Source organism: Saccostrea cucullata, unplaced genomic scaffold, assembly GCF_032062105.1.
Source record: "Saccostrea cucullata isolate Sc308-1 unplaced genomic scaffold, CSIRO_AGI_Scuc_v1 ctg8114, whole genome shotgun sequence".
In the NCBI taxonomy this organism is placed as follows: Eukaryota; Metazoa; Mollusca; class Bivalvia; order Ostreida; family Ostreidae; genus Saccostrea; species Saccostrea cuccullata.
This window is the reverse complement of record NW_026926837.1, coordinates 1-19,913: the sequence shown is the minus strand read 5'-3', so window position 1 is coordinate 19,913 and position 19,913 is coordinate 1. Positions and strand designations below refer to the sequence as shown.

Below are 19,913 nucleotides of genomic sequence, written 5' to 3'. Positions count from 1 at the left end.
CAGAAAGGTAATATCCAATCATGCAAGATACCTTGTTCAAACAAGAATATGAAGGAAAAGTGACATGTTTGTCCTTTACGTTTTTTTTTTTTTTTTTTTTTTTTTTTTTTTTTTTTTTTGTTAATTGAAAAAAGGAAAATTACTTTCAAATGCTCAATACTTTAAATTCAAACTGAATATTAGCGTTATCTTATTTATAATAGAAGCCAATTTAATACATTTAAAAAGATTTTGATCGATGGAGTCACTGTCATAGACATAATGGGATTCTATAATCCGTTTCCAGTTACACAAAACATTTCAGATCAAGTAGAATACAAGACTTAGTGTGAGGATGACTTTAAAAAAGTGCGGTTTATTTGATCAGAAATCATTGTCTTATAAATCTTTCTAACGCTTAAGTAAATATTCGTTATTAATATTGCATGAAATAATTGTATTGAATATATTTTGTTGAAATAAACGCAGTTTCTATAACAAAACATTAGTTTTTTTTTAAAGGGTGGGGGGGGGGGACAAATAATATTCTTGATCTATTTTGCTTTGTTAATTAAGATACCTGTAGCTATCCTATCACACACAAATTAGTATTTTTTTAAATTTATAATTAATCTTTGAAAAAGAATATTATCAGCAAGTAAAATAAATGACTTAAATACCCCCCCCCCCTTTTCACTTTCATCACAAGTTAAAAAAAAATTTGACTTGAGAAAAATTTACGACCGGGCGAAAATGCATGAGGAGGGATGTCTCTTTTATAAAATATAACTTTCAGCCGTAGGGTATGCCGGTCCATTAAACTCGAAAACTAAGCATCTTTTTCTAGCATTGTCACTCCACTAATTCTCATAATACCCACTTTACAAGTGTTTGCATATGCAATTATGCACATTTTATTCATTTTTATGTATCTTTTTTATTTCCTGGACCTGGATTCTAATACTTTCATTCTAATGGATACATATTGCTTTCTAATATCAATGAGCATAATTTGTTCTATTACATGAACAAAAAAAAAATTATAAAAAACCCTCTCCCAAATAAAACAGAACCAACAAAAAAAAAATTACAACAAGTAACTGGAAAATAATAATGAATGCATGAATATTGAATTTCAAATATAAATAAACAATTGGAAGAAAAAGAAACCAAAACAAATACCTTTGAAATTAAATAAATTAACAACTTAAATCACTTTATTCATTAATTTATTTAACTTAATTTTATATTTTAAATGATTGGAATTTTAAACAAGAGGCCCAGGGGCCACAGCGCTCACCTGAGCACATCGGGCTTGAATTTACTCCCCCCTTCCAGGCGTTCATCATTTGAACTAACTAGAATCTACACTACCTGAGGATGATTCCATATAAATACCCCGGGTATCACTAATCATAGCTTTGAAGTACTTGAAAAGAAGATTTTAAAAGGTTTCCCTATATATCCCTATGTAAAACTTGGGTCGGCCATTTTGGCCCCACCCTATCCCCAGGGCCGGGGGTCATGATTTGAAAAACTTGAATCAACAATACCTGAGGATGATTCCACATGAGTTTCATCTTTCCTGGCCCAGTGGTTCTGGAGAAGATGATTATTAAAGATTTTTCCTATATATTCCTATGTAAAACTTGGGTCGGCCATTTTGGCCCCATCCTTGCCCCGGGGGTCTTGATTTGAATAAACTTGAATCTACACTACCTAAGGATGATTCCACATGAGTTTCATCTTTCCTGGCCCAGTGGTTCTGGAGAAGAAGATTTTTAAAGATTTTTCTTATATATTCCTATGAAAAAATTGGCTCGGCCATTTTGGCCCCACCCTTGCCCCGGGGGTCTTGATTTGAACAAACTTGAATCTACACTACCTGAGGATGATTCCACATGAGTTTCATCTTTCCTGGCTCAGTGGTTCTGGAGAAGAAGATTTTTAAAGATTTTTCCTATATATTCCTATGAAAAAATTGGGTCGGCCATTTTGGCCCCACCCTTGCCCCGGGGGTCATGATTTGAACAAACTTGAATCTACACTACCTGAGGATGCTTCCACATGAGTTTCATCTTTTCTGTCCTAGTGGTTCTTGAGAAGAAGATTTTTAAAGATTTTTCTTATATATTCCTATGTAAAACTAGGGTCGGCCATTTTGGCCCCATCCTTGCCCCGGGGGTCATGACTTGAACAAACTTGAATCTACACTACCTGAGGATGATCCACATGAGTTTCATCTTTCCTGGCCCAGTGGTTCTGGAGAAGAAGATTTTTAAAGATTTTTCTTATATATTCCTATGTAAAACTTGGGTCGGCCATTTTGGCCCCACCCTTGCCCTGGGGGTCATGATTTGAACAAACTTGAATCTACACTACCTGAGGATGATTCCACATGAGTTTCATCTTTCCTGGCCCAGTGGTTCTGGAGAAGATGATTTTTAAAGACTTTTCCTATATATTCCTATGTAAAACTTGGGTCGGCCATTTTGGCCCCACCCTTGCCCCGGGGGTCATGATTTGAACAAACTTGAATCTACACTACCTGAGGATGCTTCCACATGAGTTTCATCTTTCCTGGCCCAGCGGTTCTGGACAAGAAGATTTTTTAAAAATGCCATAAATTATTAACAAATTCATGATTATCTCCCCTGGGAAAAGGGCGTGGCCCTTCATTTGAACAAACTTGAATCCCCTTCACCCAAGGTTACTTTGTGCCAAGTTTGGTTGAAATTGGCCCAGTGGTTCTTGAGAAGAAGATGAAAATGTGAAAAGTTTACAACGACAACGACGACAACGACAGACGACGGCCTTCGGCTCAGGTGAGCTAAAAAGGAATTTATTAATTATTAATTGCCTAGTTAAATTCAAACACCCAATTAATTAGTGTTTTCACTATTTAATACAGTAATCTCTATCAACAGATTAAATCTCAATGTTTTTATGTAACAGTACACATAATCTATACAAATATTTTCATATTTTCAATAATGATTTTCGATATAAAATTCTTTTTGGTAGGTACAAACCAGTGTGGATAAAAGTATTCAAGTAGGCCATGAAATATGTTTATAATTAATATTTTATTTCATTTAGGAAATGTGTAAATATTTAATGCTTCATTTATATTCTTAACTTTCCTTTCATATATATTTTTTAAAAATAAAAATCATATATTATATTATTCACTTTTGATCAAGCTAATGGTAATGATTTTCACGGGTTACTCTAAACGATTTCAGCGATCGTTATTTTAGATCGGGCGTGGTGTACAAGAAATGGCGCCCGATTTCTGTCGACTCTGAGGTAAAATTTAAATTGGCTATAAAAATTTACGGTTATCAATATCATTCATTTTAACAACACCTTAGGGTTTTAGGTACCCCATTTCATTCAATTTTATGGGGCTTCTACCACTTTATTGGGGCTTCTACCCTTCTGTATGGGTATTCTCCAAAAAACGGGGGCTTCTGGAATTTCCAGTTACCGGTTGAAGTGAACCGCAGACCTTAGCGTTTTGTATTTCTGACACAATATTACAGTATCCAGATATCACTGCTGCCTTTTGGTTACATTACAATAATTCCAATCTTCATTTTATCTATTGATTTCCTGTGTTTTGATTGGACGAGAACACGTTCCAAAAAATTTTTACACATCGATAAATTCTTTCAATCAGAACTACTTTCTTGATGACACTACTAGGTTATCGTATAAACAATGAAAGCAGTTATTTCTGGGTCTGTTCTGGCTAAATAACGAATACAAGAAACTTTAAATTTAATTAGGGCTTAAACAAAACTGGCAACATACTAGACTGCCTAACTGATGGACGCCGTGAAAATGTTTAGGCCCTATGTCACTGTCCGATCACGAGTGTGAATTTTGAAAATCGTTGTCTCAACGTTCATACGTAGAAAATAAGCTCAGTCTGTATCGTTTTGACAGGGAAAAGAAACGTACCTCAAACTCTTGCCCTATTAGCATCAAATTCATATTTACTTTCTATATTGTTCCTCAATATTTGAATAAACAAGTGCAAATTGAAGGCGTCGTCGGTCTGCGTTACTTTCGCTATGAGAGTTGTTGTTTATGTCAACATGGCCATGGTCAAAGACGAACTATTCTGAAGTAAACTCGTAATTACGATATTTGTTGACTTAAACAACATTCGATTAGTTGTTATAAGTTTATTTATCGATTGTTTTGACAATTTAAGTTGAACTCTATCGAAATTCATCTCGATTACGTTCCTTTACGGTAAAATGTATTCCTACGCCGTCCAGAAATAACGGATTGTATGGAGGCCTCAAAGAGAAATAATTTAAATATTTTTAAAAATTCGATATTGGAATTATAAGAATTAAACGTTCTTTTTGAAAAATTTATCGATGTGTAAACTCTTGACATTTTACTCACAAACTTAACATAAAAGTGCTTCGCACTTTTATTTAGTTTGTGAGTAAAATGTCAAGAGTTTACACATCGATAAATTTTTCAAAAAGAACGTTTAATCCTATAATAAAGTGGTGAACCTATAAATAAGTCTTGTCACTTGGCTACAAATGGCGTCGCCGGTAGGATTATACTTAACGGTAGGATACCTGACGTTTGGATACCTCATGGAAGGATATCTCATGATTGTGTACCAAGGACTCCAGAGGCAGTAGTGATTGTGCGTTACACCCGAGCAACCATGGAAGAGCTGAAACAGGAACTGGATGCACTTAAGTCACAGCTGGTCAAGATCAAGAAGGAAGATTCTGGACAGAAGTATGTGTTTACACCTAAGCAGAGGAAGGTCGAGAAATTCTCAGGACGGAAAGATCAGGGACAGACTGTGTATGAGTTTATTGATGACATTTCTCGTTTGCTTAAGACCCGCCCAACTTCCGAGGAAGAAAAAGAAGACTTCTTGATAAGCCATTTAGAAGGTCCAGCAAAGGAAGAGATCCGTTATCGTGCTCCATCATGTAAAAAGAATCCACAACTAGTGCTCGATATCTTGCGAGAAACATTTGGTGAAAAGGCCACTGCATCAGAGCTGACTGCAGACTTTTATAGCACAAAACAGAATCAAGGGCAGTCCCTGCAAGAATTTTCTCACACACTGATGAAGAAGCTGGACAGAATCGGACAAGTGGATCACAACTTCATTTCGGAACCAGAGCGAACTCTTAGGAATCAGTTTGCAGAGAATGTGTGCGACAAATGGCTCCGTCGAGAACTGAAAAAGTCACTCAGATTAAAGCCGTCTCTAACCTTTAATAACCTAAGAGAAGAGGCTGTTGTTCTTTCCTTGGATAGAGAAGTACATACTGACAGTTCAAAACATACACCCAAGAAAGAGGCCACTGTTTACACAGAAGCAGCTTCGAGTGACTGTGCGATTATGAGTATGGTGAAAGAAATGAAGGATGAACTGTCTTCATTACGATCTGAAGTTCAAGAGTTATGGAAAACAAAGACAGTAACTAAAGACTGGACTCAGAAAAAAGAAAGGAAGTGTTTCCAATGTCAAGAACCAGGACACATAAAGAGAAATTGTCCTAAGGCAAAGACTGTAACTTTAAACACGCATTGCCTATTATCGAGAGCCGGCCAATAGGAAGTGAATTAGAGAATGGCTCGCTGATTGGAAGTTGTCCGACCACAGATATAGAAATTGGAGGTCAGAGGATTTTGTGTCTTCTGGATACAGGATCAATGGTCAGCACCATTACCGAATCATTTTACAACAGCTACCTTCATGACATTCCAGTTGTAAATGATAAACTCATTACTCTAAGAGTGGCAAATGGAATCGAGATTCCATATGTGGGATACATAGAGACAGATATAACTGTGAAACCCTTAAACCGTACCATTTGTGGGATTGGTATTCTGATTGTGAAAGACACTCAGGACAGGAAGGAAATCCCTGGATTACTTGGTATGAATGTGATAAGGGAGTGTCGAGAGTTGTTCCTACAAGAGTTTGGTCCATCATTCATTCGCCGTAGGGAGAACAGAGGTGCAACCCAGAACTGGATAAAGGCTTTCAAGAAGAGCAATCATTCTGAAGTGAAAGGATTCGCTAGAGTAGCTGGTAGAGAAGATGTGTGTATACCTGCGAACTCTATTTCTGTGGTTAGAGTCGTTGGACCTCTTCAGGACATCTGTGGTGTACAAGGGAAAAGTGTGTGCATTGAACCTTTGACTATCAGGCAAGATGCCATTCTTATTAACAGTGTTTCGTCAGCATCAAAATCTAGTGTATATCCTGTTCAAGTTGCTAACTTGGGTGACAAGGACATCTGGATTAAAGCGAACAGTAGACTTGGAGTAGTAAGTGAGTGTGTGATTGAGCCTCATCAAGACTCTACAGTTACATTCCTAGATACAGCTCCTAGTGAGAAGACAATAGTTTTAAAAGACGACATAGAGGAAGAAGAACTGTCATCTAACTTCGATGTGGAATCACTTATCCCTAAGAACTTTGGTTATTCAGCGGAGCAGTACCAGAAGATATTAGATCTGTTTAAGAAACATTCAAGTGTTTTCATCCAAAATGACTTGGACTTGGGTTATTCTACTACAGTTACCCATAGAATTGACACTACTGATGATACACCAGTTACATTTCCTTACCGTCGCATCCCACCTAACCAATACCAGGAGGTTAAGAAACACATCCAGGACCTACTAGATAAAGGAGTTATTCGTAAGAGCTCAAGTCCATATGCATCGCCTGTCGTCATTGTGAGAAAAAAAGATGGCTCGATTCGACTATGCGTTGATTACCGTAGACTGAACTTGAAGACTGTTCGTGATGCTTTCCCACTTCCTCGCATCGACGAGTCCCTGGATGCCTTACATGGGTCTACCTTGTTCAGCACGTGCGACTTAGCCAGTGGATTCCACCAGATAGCTATGGATCCAAGTCATCAACACAAGACCGCATTTACTACCCCTTTCGGCTTGTACGAGTACACCAGAATGCCATTTGGACTCTGTAATTCGCCGGCATCCTTCCAACGGCTGATGCAGCATATATTTAATGATGCTGTATTCCAAATATTGCTGGTTTACTTGGATGACATATTTGTCTATTCGAAGATGCTTGATGAACACTTACAGCGATTGGATGTTGTGTTTTCAAGATTGGCTGAACACGGGTTGAAGTTAAGTCCCAAGAAATGTCACTTTTTTCAAGAGGAGATAAACAGTATACAATCAATCAATCAATCAAGAGGAGATAAGTTATCTCGGATATGTTGTATCAGCCAAGGGGATTTCCACTTCATCGGAGAAGATAAGGGTAGTGAAGGATTGGCCAAGACCTAAAACAGTGAAAGATCTTCGTTCTTTTCTAGGCTTTGCCAGCTATTATAGGCGTTTTGTGCAACATTTTGCTCAGGTTGCAAAACCACTCTATGAACTTATTGCAGTTGCAAATAAGGAGTCTAAGGGGAGCAAGGCCAATGAAAAGTTACAGACTTTATGGAACTCGAAGTCTGAAGATGCTTTTCTGGAACTAAAGAGTCGATTGACCTCCAGCAGCATTCTTGGTTATGCAGATTTTACCAGACCTTTTGTGTTAGAGAGGGACGCTAGCCTACTTGGACTGGGGGCAGTCTTGATGCAAAACCAGGAGGGAGGAAAGAGAGTAATTGCATATGCGAGTCGTACCTTACGGAAGTCAGAGAAGAACGATGCTAACTACAGTTCGGCGAAATTAGAGCTGCTAGCAGTTAAGTGGGCCATAACAGAAAAATTTAAGGACTACTTACTTGGATCCAAATTTGAAATTATCACAGACAATAACCCACTCAGCTAAATCCAAACAAGTGGTAAACTTGGTGCAACTGAACAACGATGGGTCTCGCAGCTGGCACAGTTTGATTTCACAGTGAAGTACAGGCCAGGAAAGCAGAACTCAGCAGCTGATGCACTCTCATGAATGCCGACATGCAGTCATCATTTAGCAGAAGTTAGACAGGTAGACACCAAGGTCGAGGATGACCTTCGTATGGAAGTGTTTAAGGTATTCAATCCGTAATGGGAACAAATTCAGTGAAATTAAATACATATATAACTGATATGTAGGCACTGAATACTCAGTTTATTTAGACATATTTCCCATTTATTAATATTAGTATGTATAGTGGGATGTGTCCTAATTTATGACCTTGAGTTTTGGTGAGAGTTATATCCCCTTATTTTAATTAATAAAAAAAATCAATCTAAAAAAATTTAGCCGGTAAAAAAATTGTTTTCAATTGCCATTCTAATTTTAATGTTTCAATGCATCTTTCCACCGCAGTATTTATTAATATTCAAATTATTTGAATTTTTATTTTGAAAAAACGTTTTTCCCCATAGACTTCAATGCAATCTTTGTTAATTAACTACTGTGTAATTAATGACATTTTTAAAACTTTCTAGCGGGCAATCCTTTTCCACTATAAAATGTTTTAATATAATATCAGTGTATTATGTAATTGACTGACATTTAAGGGTAGAGAATTAGGTCCCATTAGGGATGGAAATCCTTAAGTCAACCATCTCCAGCATCCAAGAAAAAGGATACTCAGATGCAACTTGTTCCAATTCCATTTCATTCCCGAAGTACGACGGAAGTGATGTGTCACACATGCAACAGAATGATCAAATCCTGGGAAGATTCCTATATTACTGACACTAGTGGTAGGCAACCAAACAAGAAGGAACGCTCAGCTGAAAGCAAACTAGTTATACAGATGCTCCGTCAAAGAGACCGGATGATTTTAGATAAGAATCAAGTCCTGTACCGTATAGTCAAAGATCCGCAGGCTGGAGAGTTAAAGCAACTTGTACTGCCGACTTGTCTTCAAGAACAAGTGATGGATGCGCTACATACTCAAGCAGGCCATCAAGGGATCGAAAGGACAATAGGACTGATTCGTGCTAGATTCTACTGGACTGGTATGTACAGTGACATCACAAAATTCTGTAAGACTTGTGAACGTAGCTGTATTTCGAAATTGCCGCAGCCAAAGGTCAGCCTTCCCATGGATCACCTGTTAGCAAGTGAGCCCAATCAGATTGTGGCTATGGACTTTACTATTCTGGAGAAAGCATCAGACGGTCGTGAAAATGTCTTGGTTATGACGGACGTATTTTCTAAGTTTACTGTGGCAATACCCACCAGAGATCAGACCGCCAGCACAACGCGAAAGTTTTAGTCAGAGAATGGTTTATGAGATACGGGATACCCAAACGCTTACATTCTGACCAAGGTAGAAACTTTGAGGGACAAATTATCTCAGAGCTGTGCAAGATTTACCAGATAAAGAAGAGTCGCACAACCGCATACCACCCAGAGGGGAATGGGCAATGCGAGCGCTTTAATCGGACCTTGCATGATTTGTTAAGAACACTCACCCCAAAGCAGAAACGGAGATGGCCTGACCACCTTCCGGAGCTTCTCTTCTGGTACAATTCCACCATTCATGCCTCAACTGGATTTAGTCCATTCTACCTGATGATGGGAAGACACCCAAAGTTACCTATAGATACCATACTGAACCTAGAGGAAGATGAGTCTCTCGTCCCAGTCACTGACTTTGTCGAGCAACATGTCGAACGTCTAAAGGAGGCATACAGAAAAGCAGGGGAGCAACTGGAGAGAGCAGCACAAGCTAGAGAGAGAATGGTGAAGACACCCAGAGATTCAGATGGACTCGAACCAGGAACTGTAGTGTTACTCCGTAATCGTGTGACTGGCAGGAATAAAATTCAGGATGCGTGGAGCGAACATGAGTATGTTGTGTTAAGGCGTATCGACCCTGAAAAGCATGTCTATGAAGTATACCGTAAAGACACTCCTGATGACAGAAGGATTGTGAATCGGATACACCTTAGAATTAAAGCGAAAGCAGGGCTTTCATATGTTAGTTAAAAATTTTGCAACAGCTAGTCTAGTGCATAAGTGCAATCAATACTTGATAAAAATTTTATAATGTGTAATGGATTTGTTTGTTCATTTTAAAATTGTTATTCAGAATGAACAATGTGTAAGACATAAGTAATATCAGTGTACAAATATTGAAAATACTGTAAGTAACTCAGATTATAGCCTGTTAAATTATCAAGGTCATTATATCAAAATGAAATTTTTCTAGGTAATGGACAGCTACATCTCTATATTGGCTTTGGCCCAAAATGATTTGGGTAAGAAAGTTGTTAACTTTGTACAGAGCAAGATGACAAGCATAACTGAAGGTTCTTTTACAAAAAGACAACGAGATGGTTCCAGCAATAATAAGCAAGAAGTAAGTCTATTTCCCTAAACAAAAAAATGTTGCAAGTCATTACTTTTGAGATAAAATCATTTTGAGGAAATATACCTATTAAATAAATTTTGTATATCAGAAAAAAAAAATGAACAATACGTAATACTTTTGAAGTCTGGTCTTATGAGAAACTCCATCCCAGGCCTGGTGCATCTCTAAATTCTGTTAAATTGAGACTAATTTCACAAAAGAAAATGAGTAAAACTCTTGAATTTTAAATTTGAATTTTAATATGTGTGTAAATATGGATGGGGTGAATTTTTCAGTTTCTTAGACTTTATCTGAATTTCTATTTGAATGTCAGTTTACAGTTTTCTAGACCTAATTAATACTTCTTCCTGAAAGTGATTGAAACCTGTCATAGACATATGATTATACAACCATATAAGGCTAGATAAGGCCATAGCCTAAAAAATGTAGCTGCATGGTATTCCCTGAAATTTAGGTGCAGTACTGGTTGATGAGTAATAGGTGGGGAGTACTCTGAAAGGTTGTTGTTGTTTTTTTTAAATAGGCTGTTAATTATTGTAGATTGAAGAATTATATGCTGATGTAATCCTTGGAATATACTATAGATCATCTCACTGGACATTAGTGGTGAGTATACATATAAGAAACATAATTAAGTCGGCAATCATTTTATTAATCAACTGCTTCCTGTATTTAAAATTCTGCTATATTTGCTTGCTGATTTTTTTACCTGTTTATAAATTAGGTTGTTGAAATGAAGAGTGGTAAGGTGTACTTCTACAACCCATGTGGTGAAACAGGAATGGAAATGAAAAAGATTGAGAGAAATTGGAGGTTTTAAAAATCTTTGAACAATCTTCATTAATTGCTTCTTTTTTTCCTTTAATCTAACATATTCAAAATCACACAACTCATAACAGTAATGCATTTTCACATACATGTAGCATAATGTGATATATATAGATCAAATTCGCTATACAAGTTTAGAAATAGGGTAATGGTTGCAATATAATTTTCTTAAATTATAACTAATTAGCTTTTCCTATTATGACATATTTTAAAGAATATAATTGATATTGGGTAAAATGGTATTTTTCATTATTCCTGTGCCTTTATTTATATACAAATCTCCTGTGAGATTTCAAATACAGGTACAGTGTACTTAATTTTGTGAAATGTATGAGGGACATGAGTAAGAGTTATTTTTTCTAGTTAATTTTCAAAAATAGGAAGTATGTTGAGGATTTGCAAAATTCACTTGGTACTTATCTTCCACCAAAAGAATGGAGGGTAACAAATGTTGCCCATGCTCGACAAAAGGATTCTTTCAATTGTGGAGTGTACTGTTTGATAGTATGTATTTAGACTATTTCCATAAATATTCAGTCTGCTTTAGTTCATGCATGTCTAATTTTTTTTTTGAATTGTATTTTTGTAAACGTACATGTACTTAAACCAGCATTAATTTAATATCACTTTTTTCAATTTTTATACATTGTGTATCAGTATTACATATGGTATGAGAAAGGATATTTATGTACCTTAACATAAATCTAATTATAAAGATGGGAGTTTTATCCAATATATAGAATGTCTAACAATGTGTCGATCTTTAAAATTTTCAGTTTGCAGAAAAGCATTTGACAGACAAGCTTGCAGACCTGAAAACCATCAGTGAATCTGATTTAGAAGATATGAGAATAGCAGTTGCAAAACATTTGATGCTCTATGAAGGTAAAAGAAAAATACAATTAAAGAAAATATTTACACTAAATTAAATTTATTTTAAACATGATCATAAGAAAACATGTAATGGGCTGGCTTAAAATACCTTACTGAAGTATGTATTTTGGTTTCAAATAAACAGTTTAAAACATATCATAAATTGTATAAATACTTCCCATGTTACATGTAAATTTCTATTATTATTTTGTTTTTCTTTAGTTTGATAAATAATTATGATAAAATTATTTGTAGTCTCATAATTTACTGTGTTTATTAAGAGTCAAAATCAGCAAGCATCGAGCATTTAGTTAAAAAATGTGGAAAGTGGCATAGAAACAGATTTGGTTAAAACTCAAATATAAATTTTCAGAACAAAGGGTATAATAGAAAAAAGCAAGCCAAAAATAATTTTTCGCATTGTTGCTATGGAAACCACGCGCCTTTCAAATAGCGTGTTTTGTACTTTATCATGACACTTGAATTTATGGTTAAACAAATATTTTTTTATCACTAGTCATTAATAAAAGCTTTTTTAATTATTATTTTATTTATATAAAAATACTCTATTTTAACAACTGTTGATTATTGAAATTCTTTTCACCTTTTGATAAATAAAACTAGTTTTTGGAGGTTAATTTTGCTTTAAAAAACAGCAAATTTGAAGTACTCTATAAGAAATCTACAACCACATTAAAGCTTATCAACATAAAATATATATTAAACAGTATTTGTTCTAGAAGAATCAAGAAAAAAATCTGCAGGCAACTTAAGCATTTATATATGATAACTGATTTAAATCCATAATTTTCTGTCACTTTTGCTTCAAATTACCTCCCTTTGGTATAGCTCTCTAACATAGGAGGAATAAACGGTAGTTTGCTTACATTGTTTTCAATAACAGTGTACAGAAGAACTAACTTGGAGCAGTCTGAGTCTGAGCCTCAGTTTTGGCGTTTTCATGAGTCTTAATTACGGTGAGTGACTGAAATTTTTACAATTTACCATTACAACAGTTAGTGAAGAATCTTTAACATAAATTATAATAATACCATGCAGTAAAATATGTAACACTTGGCAGGTGTAGCTTATGTATTTCAATTTAATTCTGATTGATTATTAGTATATACCGGTATGTTAGCATTACTTTAGTATTTTATAATTAAAAAGAAAAGATTATGCATTATATGAGGAACCAGGAGGAGGGGGTATGCCCCCCCCCCATAATATTGCCAATATTAAACTATAATATGATAAAATGAAATTAAATTCCCCAATATCGATTGTTTCTGCGGGCCTAACGTGAAAAAGTTGGTCATGATCAGTTACATAACTTTATCCCAAATCATAAAGTTTAATTTGAATTTAGTTTAATTTTGATTTGTTGTATTCACGGCATGTGTGTAACCAAGTCACTCACCAGCTATAATGATTATAACTTGAGTGATGGTCGGGTAAATAAAAATTCTGTATATAATAATCGATATCTTTATATACCATTTAAGATAATACCTGCTTTTTACATAAAAAATTATGAATTTATGAAAACCAACACTATAATGAATTATTTGTAAAATGGAATGACCTTTGTCAGAGGCGTAGTCACAAACTTAAAAGTGGGGGGGGGGGGGGCTCAACTCCAGAAATTCTTTGACAAGCAAAAAAAAAAAAAAAAAAAAAAAAATTGAAAGTTCCACAAACCCGAATATCCAATTTCGGGGGGGGGGGGGGGGGCAAGTATTCCTTCAATGAACATTTCCTATAGTAAAGTTTATGTTGGGAAAAAGGTGGGGGGGGGGGCGGCACAGGTCTTGACGATTTAATTACTATATTACATTACTACATAATACAACTATTACTTCAAGAGAAATGCTTACTCAGTTGTTGAACTTAAAAAAAATGCCATAAAATGAGGTTAAATATTATTTCAAAATAGCTGTGATTTTGTTCTTCATTAAAAAGTGGGGGGCACAGACATACTCTTGCCCCACCAGATCTGAAAGTGGGGGGGGGCTAGTGTCCCCGTCCCCCCCCCCCCCCCCCCCCCCCGTGACTACGCCTATGTTTGTTATGGCGTCCGTAAAAAAAAAGGGGGGCAGGGGGTTAACTCTGTACTTAATATATTTTAGTTTAGGAAAGGGGATTACCTTGGAAGTATTGTGATACAGACAAGTGTATTATGTAGTGGACTAGTGGTAACTGAATTGTATATATACCACAGTAGAATAATTAATTAAAAAAAAAATTTTGCTGATGTCATCCAGTGTTTACTTATAAAAGAAAATTCATATTCAGCTAACATTTTCTCCGGTACCACTGAACTAATTTAAGCCAACTAGGTTCAATAATAAGCATCATTAGATTTAAAGCACGTAAATTTATGAAAAGAATATCTATACTCCATTTTTTGTCTCTTGGGGGGGGGGGGGGTATTGGAAAGAAATGGAAACCATAATCTAGAGTTTTGACAAAACCTAGAACCAATTGACCTTTTTATTACAAGTTTTTTGAATTTAAAGAATATCTAAAATCAATACGGTCTCAATTTTGTGTTGTATACTTCTGTTTTTAGAATGAAATTCGGCACTTTGAAGCCAAACTCGGAAAGAAGCAGAAACAGAATGGATGAGCTGATATAGAATTAGACAGGAAAAACATGTAAATAATACATTTAGTAAAAACGTTAACTTTTTAAAATAAAATGATTAACCATTGAGATCTCTTGGAATTTAATTGATTCCAATAAACATGCTTTCCATTCATCATCATTGCTCAAGCTCAACTAGAAATGGTTCTAAGTAAGTTGTATAATATTATTACATTTTAATTTTATCACTTTTTCAGATTATCATTATGAGAATACATTATTACAGTACAGACCATTGATGCTGGAAGTGAGTGGATAGTGGATAGAGACTCGGGGATCCATAAAATAGATCCATAAATTGTACAGTGTATTCATGAAAGTGGATCAAATAAAAATGTTCAATCCAAAAGTAACATTCTTTGTTTGTCTGTTAGCATTTTTTTTATTGATGTAAATCTAATAACTATCAAATTTTAGCATGCAGATTCATAAATAGATAGTAGAAGAATCTGAAACATATCTTTATATTCTGCATTTTGAAGTATCATAATTAATACAAGGTCAATATTAAATGATTAATTAATTTCAAAACTGACAAAATGTTTTTGTGAGAAAAAAGAAAGAGCGCTAATTTATATATTGTACCTCATGTACCACTGATGTTGGTGTGAGTGAAATAAAAATAATGATGATGATGAACTAGTTAAAAGTCGGACGACACGTTCCTCAAATTTATATGTTTTGTATCTCTAGGTATTAGGCCACACCAATTTAATTTCTTGTTCGTCGGACATTTGATTTAAAAAAAAGTACAAGCGGGCAAGCGGTATAATAATAATAATAATATTACTTTTTTCTGGCCATTTTTTTTAGGCGGAGCGTGAAAAAATTTGAGCGGACAATTATATTTTTCTGATTTACAGAGTAAGCAGATTAAAAATACAATAAACAGAAATGACACAGAAAATAGCACAGAATTCCTATGATGCGGGAAATTTAAATTAATATTATTTGTATCGGTTTGTTTAGATACGAGCGCGCGGGTCCGACGAACAAAATTTTTAATGGTGTGGCCTTACACATGTATATATAAAATATTCATATTTTTCCTTCTCTTCTGATTTCTACATTGCTTTCAAAATGTTTTTAAATATAAGTACAATAAAAATTTCGATATATGCCATTCAAAGATTGCCCAATAGGGTTTTAATGAATTTCTTTTAGGGTCAGTTCAAATTTAGACATTCATACATATTTAGCCCTTCCAGATTTTTTTTAGGCACCAGCAGCTACTGAGGTCTTAGCTGTCCTGCAATATTGTTTCTAAATTAGGACAGTAGGAGAATATATCATCGGTTCAATACCAAAGACAGACATGGTATCGTTTTTGAAAGTGCACACTGAAAGAAATACATTGTGATTTTAACTAGTGTGCCTCGTAAAGCGTTTGTAGTGATTAGTAATCTTTCTGTTTACTGTCTAAGATAGTTAGAAGTGGAGCGGGGGTTGTATAGATACTTAAATACCTAATGAAAGTTACTTATCAATTCTAGATTTACTAATCTTATCTAGTAAATCTAATCAATACCCAGTAAAACTACTTTTAAGGTAGTGATTGTATGGACAGTAAATTTACTAGTCTTCTTAGTACTTCAACTATTTTTTTTTCAGTGCATGGTGTGGGGTACATGTAGGCATTAAAAAAACTGCAAAAAAAGTGGGGAAATTCTCCAAACTCGGGGGTGGGGGTAAACATCAGGTTATGTTGAGAAAAAAGTTTGGTTGGGGATGTCATCCTGATGCTACATGCCTGATTGACATGGTTTAACTTTAAAATTATGTGAGCTGTCATAGTGACTCTTTCTCATAAACTAGAATTATTGTGAGCAAGCTCATAAAATGATACCAACCCTCCTGCTATTGCATTAAATGTTTTTTATTGCAAGAAAGGTCCAAATATTAATTTGAAACCTATTAAAATTTTGCTAGTGTAGATGTACTTACCAAAAATGACTATGACAAATACTCAAGTCATAAGTAGTAAAACCGTTGTGTTGAGCACAAACTCATATAGTACACTTTTACTGCAGTGACCTTGAAAAAGCTATGTCCTTGAGTCAAGGTCAAACATGTCCAAATGAACTTTGGTCAAGGTCATGACAAACCTACAGTTCAAAAATAATTCCCGAGATGAAACCAAGTCTTTTCATTAGAATGTTACAGAATGGGCGAAGATTGCACTTTTCTTCTACCAATGACCTTGAACTTGTTCAAATGACCTTGAGTCAAGTTTTTGACAATCTCTCGATCACAAGCAATCTTAATATCAAGTATGAACTTTCAGTGGCACTTCATTGAAATGTTATGGACAAGTCAAAATTTTACATACATATGGATCGGTGAACAAGGTGATTACTACCCCCCCCCCCCCCTTTTCAAAGTTTCGTTTGTGAGGAATATAAAATTCCTTTTGAAATTGAATGGGCATTTATTTATCAACAATAGTAAAATTATGAGTATGCATTGATCAGAACCAATATGACCAAAATAATGGACACTGTACATGTATTCAAATTACCCCCATCCCTTCAAAAAAGCTTATAAATGCCAGATTATCACACATTTTAACCATTTGTAACTTTTTTCTACTAAAGTTGCCTGCAAATTTTATTGTATAGATATGACATATAGATAACCCGTAACAAGATCACAACGTTCATTTTTCCAGCAGTGGTTGTAGATTTTGTGTATATAGTTATAAACATATGTAACTTTTTTCAAAATTAATAAGCATTGACGCCATGTTCTTTTCCCGTTGTCATGGCAACAATATCAGTACAGAAATTTTGTTTTTCCTGTTTTTTAAGAATAAAGTAATTCCACCTTTCAACAAATAAAGTAACCAAAATACCTCATCTTATCACGTTCAGAAAAAATATTCATAGAAAAATGTCTAAAAATCATTGATTTTCATAAGGATTTTTGAGCCCGTTGCTAAGGAAATGAATTTCCTTGGATACCAGTCCCTTCATACGTTCAAAAAAAAATTTTAATTGTGTTTTAGCATTAGGTAGGACAAAATCTTTCATATACCAAAAGCTTTTGAAAAAATAAAATTTTGACTTTCCATTCAATGCTCGATGCTTGCTGATTTTGACTCTTAATAACAACTGTTTTCTAGGGAATATAAAAAAATAAGACCAGATAAATTATACAGCGTATTATTATTTATTTTGAATCATTTTAAGAGTTGTATATCGATAAATCAATATTCAAATTTTTGCAACACCTTAATCTCGGAAGTTAATTAAGAACACTTTATTAATTAGACAGATTTTCACAAATTGTGGTTATTGCTCAAAATAATCCAAAAGTTTTACTATTATATGCAAGAACTAAAATTTACTTTAATTTAATTAAAAATTTTATATAAATTTAGCGATTTGTCCTTAAAAACTGGTATTTTAGTTTTAGCGAGATGTAATTTTCGCAATTCTAAATAAGCTGTAACAAATAAAATGCAATCAATTTTTAGCGATATTCAATTTTAACGATCCCAGCACTCTTGCTAGTTATGCCAAAATTAAATCCTCACTAAAAATTATATGGTATTCATTTATCAATCAGAGTTTCAATTGTTTTGATCACTGTTTTTCAGTGTATCTGACAGAATGCTGTCCAAAGTGTAGCTTCGACATTGGAGATGAGGAATCTGTGAGTACATATATCCATATCTTTTTAACTTTAAAATCTTTATGGAATAAAATAAATGTTGAATTCTGTTTTCAATCCAACTTCCTTTTTCTGCAAGTGCTTCACTTTAATTCATTTTCAACATTCTTTAGCTCACTTGGGTCTGAAAAGACTGGTAAAAATGTGTCAATACAGTACCGGTATATTATATCATTAATTTGTTGGCATATTAATGTATATTCCATCTATTAAAGTATTGAAGGAAGTTTCAACCAATCTTCCTTACTTGAATGGCTCATATGATGAAAAAACCTTATTTAGCTTCAAAGGGGAGATATATTCATACCCCAAACAAATGGAGTTGAGGAGGGGAATTATGTATTATTGTTTGGGCTTTAACTTTTATATGGAAAACCATTTAAAAGTAATACTTGATACAAAAATTGTTTGTGACTATATATATATGGCAAGTTAAACACATTTACAGAAATATGGTTACATTCATGGCAGGCCCATAATTTCTGACGGAAAAACACTGGAGATCCATATCAATAATCTGGAAAAGAATTTGTACAGGGAAGACATTTAGAAGTTTACAATTGATAGAATTCAGATATGTTCAATAAATGAAGGAATAAGGGGTAATAGTGAGGTCACAATAGAAGAAGGTTTCTGAAAATTATTAAGCACTTGAAAAAAAATCTATAGTCAGGATTATCAAAATTATAAATTCAAAACAGTCTTCAAAGATTCAATATAATCATGCAGCCTCAAATAGGGATATTTGCTTTTGTCCAGAAAGGTTTTACTGTAATTTACATATAGCATAAGAGAAGGGTCTCTGAGAATAAATAACAGATACAGGTAACTTCACTCTTTTTTGTAGATCAAATGTAAGGAATGTCAAAGATCCTTTCATTTTCGAAGTTTTTGCATTGAAGACGATCTGAAAAATTTGGAGGATTCTGAAAGTTTTCGTTGCAGACTTTGTAAAATAAATTGGGTTGAAAGACAAAAGGCAGTCCAAGAGGGACCAGCAGAGGTAGTCCAGTGATATGATTTCACATAATGCATGTTTTCTACGGTGACTATAACCATTCATCATTTTTTTTTTCAAATTCATGCATTTATGATATTGATCTTTTTTCTTTCCAAGAATCAGCCAAGAGAAGAAAAAGGTTATTTCTTTCGAAAAAATGCTGGAAAGGTATGTGTCACTAGAAAAATTTTATGTACAAATTCATTAACAATAAATTACATGTGAATGTATGAAATGAATATATGATGATGAAATCTGACCTTTCAGAAAAGGAAAAGAAACTCATTTGTGTACCCAGATATTAGGGGAAGGTAAAAAAAAGTGCATGAATTTGAATTGTTGAAGTACATGTTCGAATTTTGGTCATGCTATATATATTTCAATCTTTATTCTTGACGATTCAAACATGAAATCACTGACTATATATCAGATATTTTTTTTATAAAATCTGTATAAAAGATGTATTTGACACCTGGCAAATCAAGTTTTTAGAAGAGCTCAGTGTTGACATGGATGAATACCGGTATATTCATAACAGAACATTTTTAACTAACCTTTATTTGAACGAACCTGAATTCCTTGTACCCAAGTTTGTTTGTACTAA

The 19,913-nt window shown here is 34.4% G+C and overlaps 1 protein-coding gene across 1 annotated transcript; it reads left to right on the top strand.

The window, feature by feature from the left end:
* Positions 1-10,170: 10,170 nt before the first annotated feature.
* LOC134272747 (uncharacterized) lies at positions 10,171-19,620 on the top strand (the record flags this gene model as incomplete). The annotated part of the gene is made up of 9 exons (XM_062754934.1): positions 10,171-10,277; positions 10,830-10,895; positions 11,014-11,102; positions 11,498-11,621; positions 11,894-12,002; positions 18,236-18,291; positions 19,157-19,312; positions 19,427-19,477; positions 19,577-19,620. Coding segments are annotated over exons 1-9 (764 nt in total), but the record flags the coding sequence as incomplete, so codon positions are not given.
* Between the last annotated feature and the right edge of the window lie 293 nt (positions 19,621-19,913).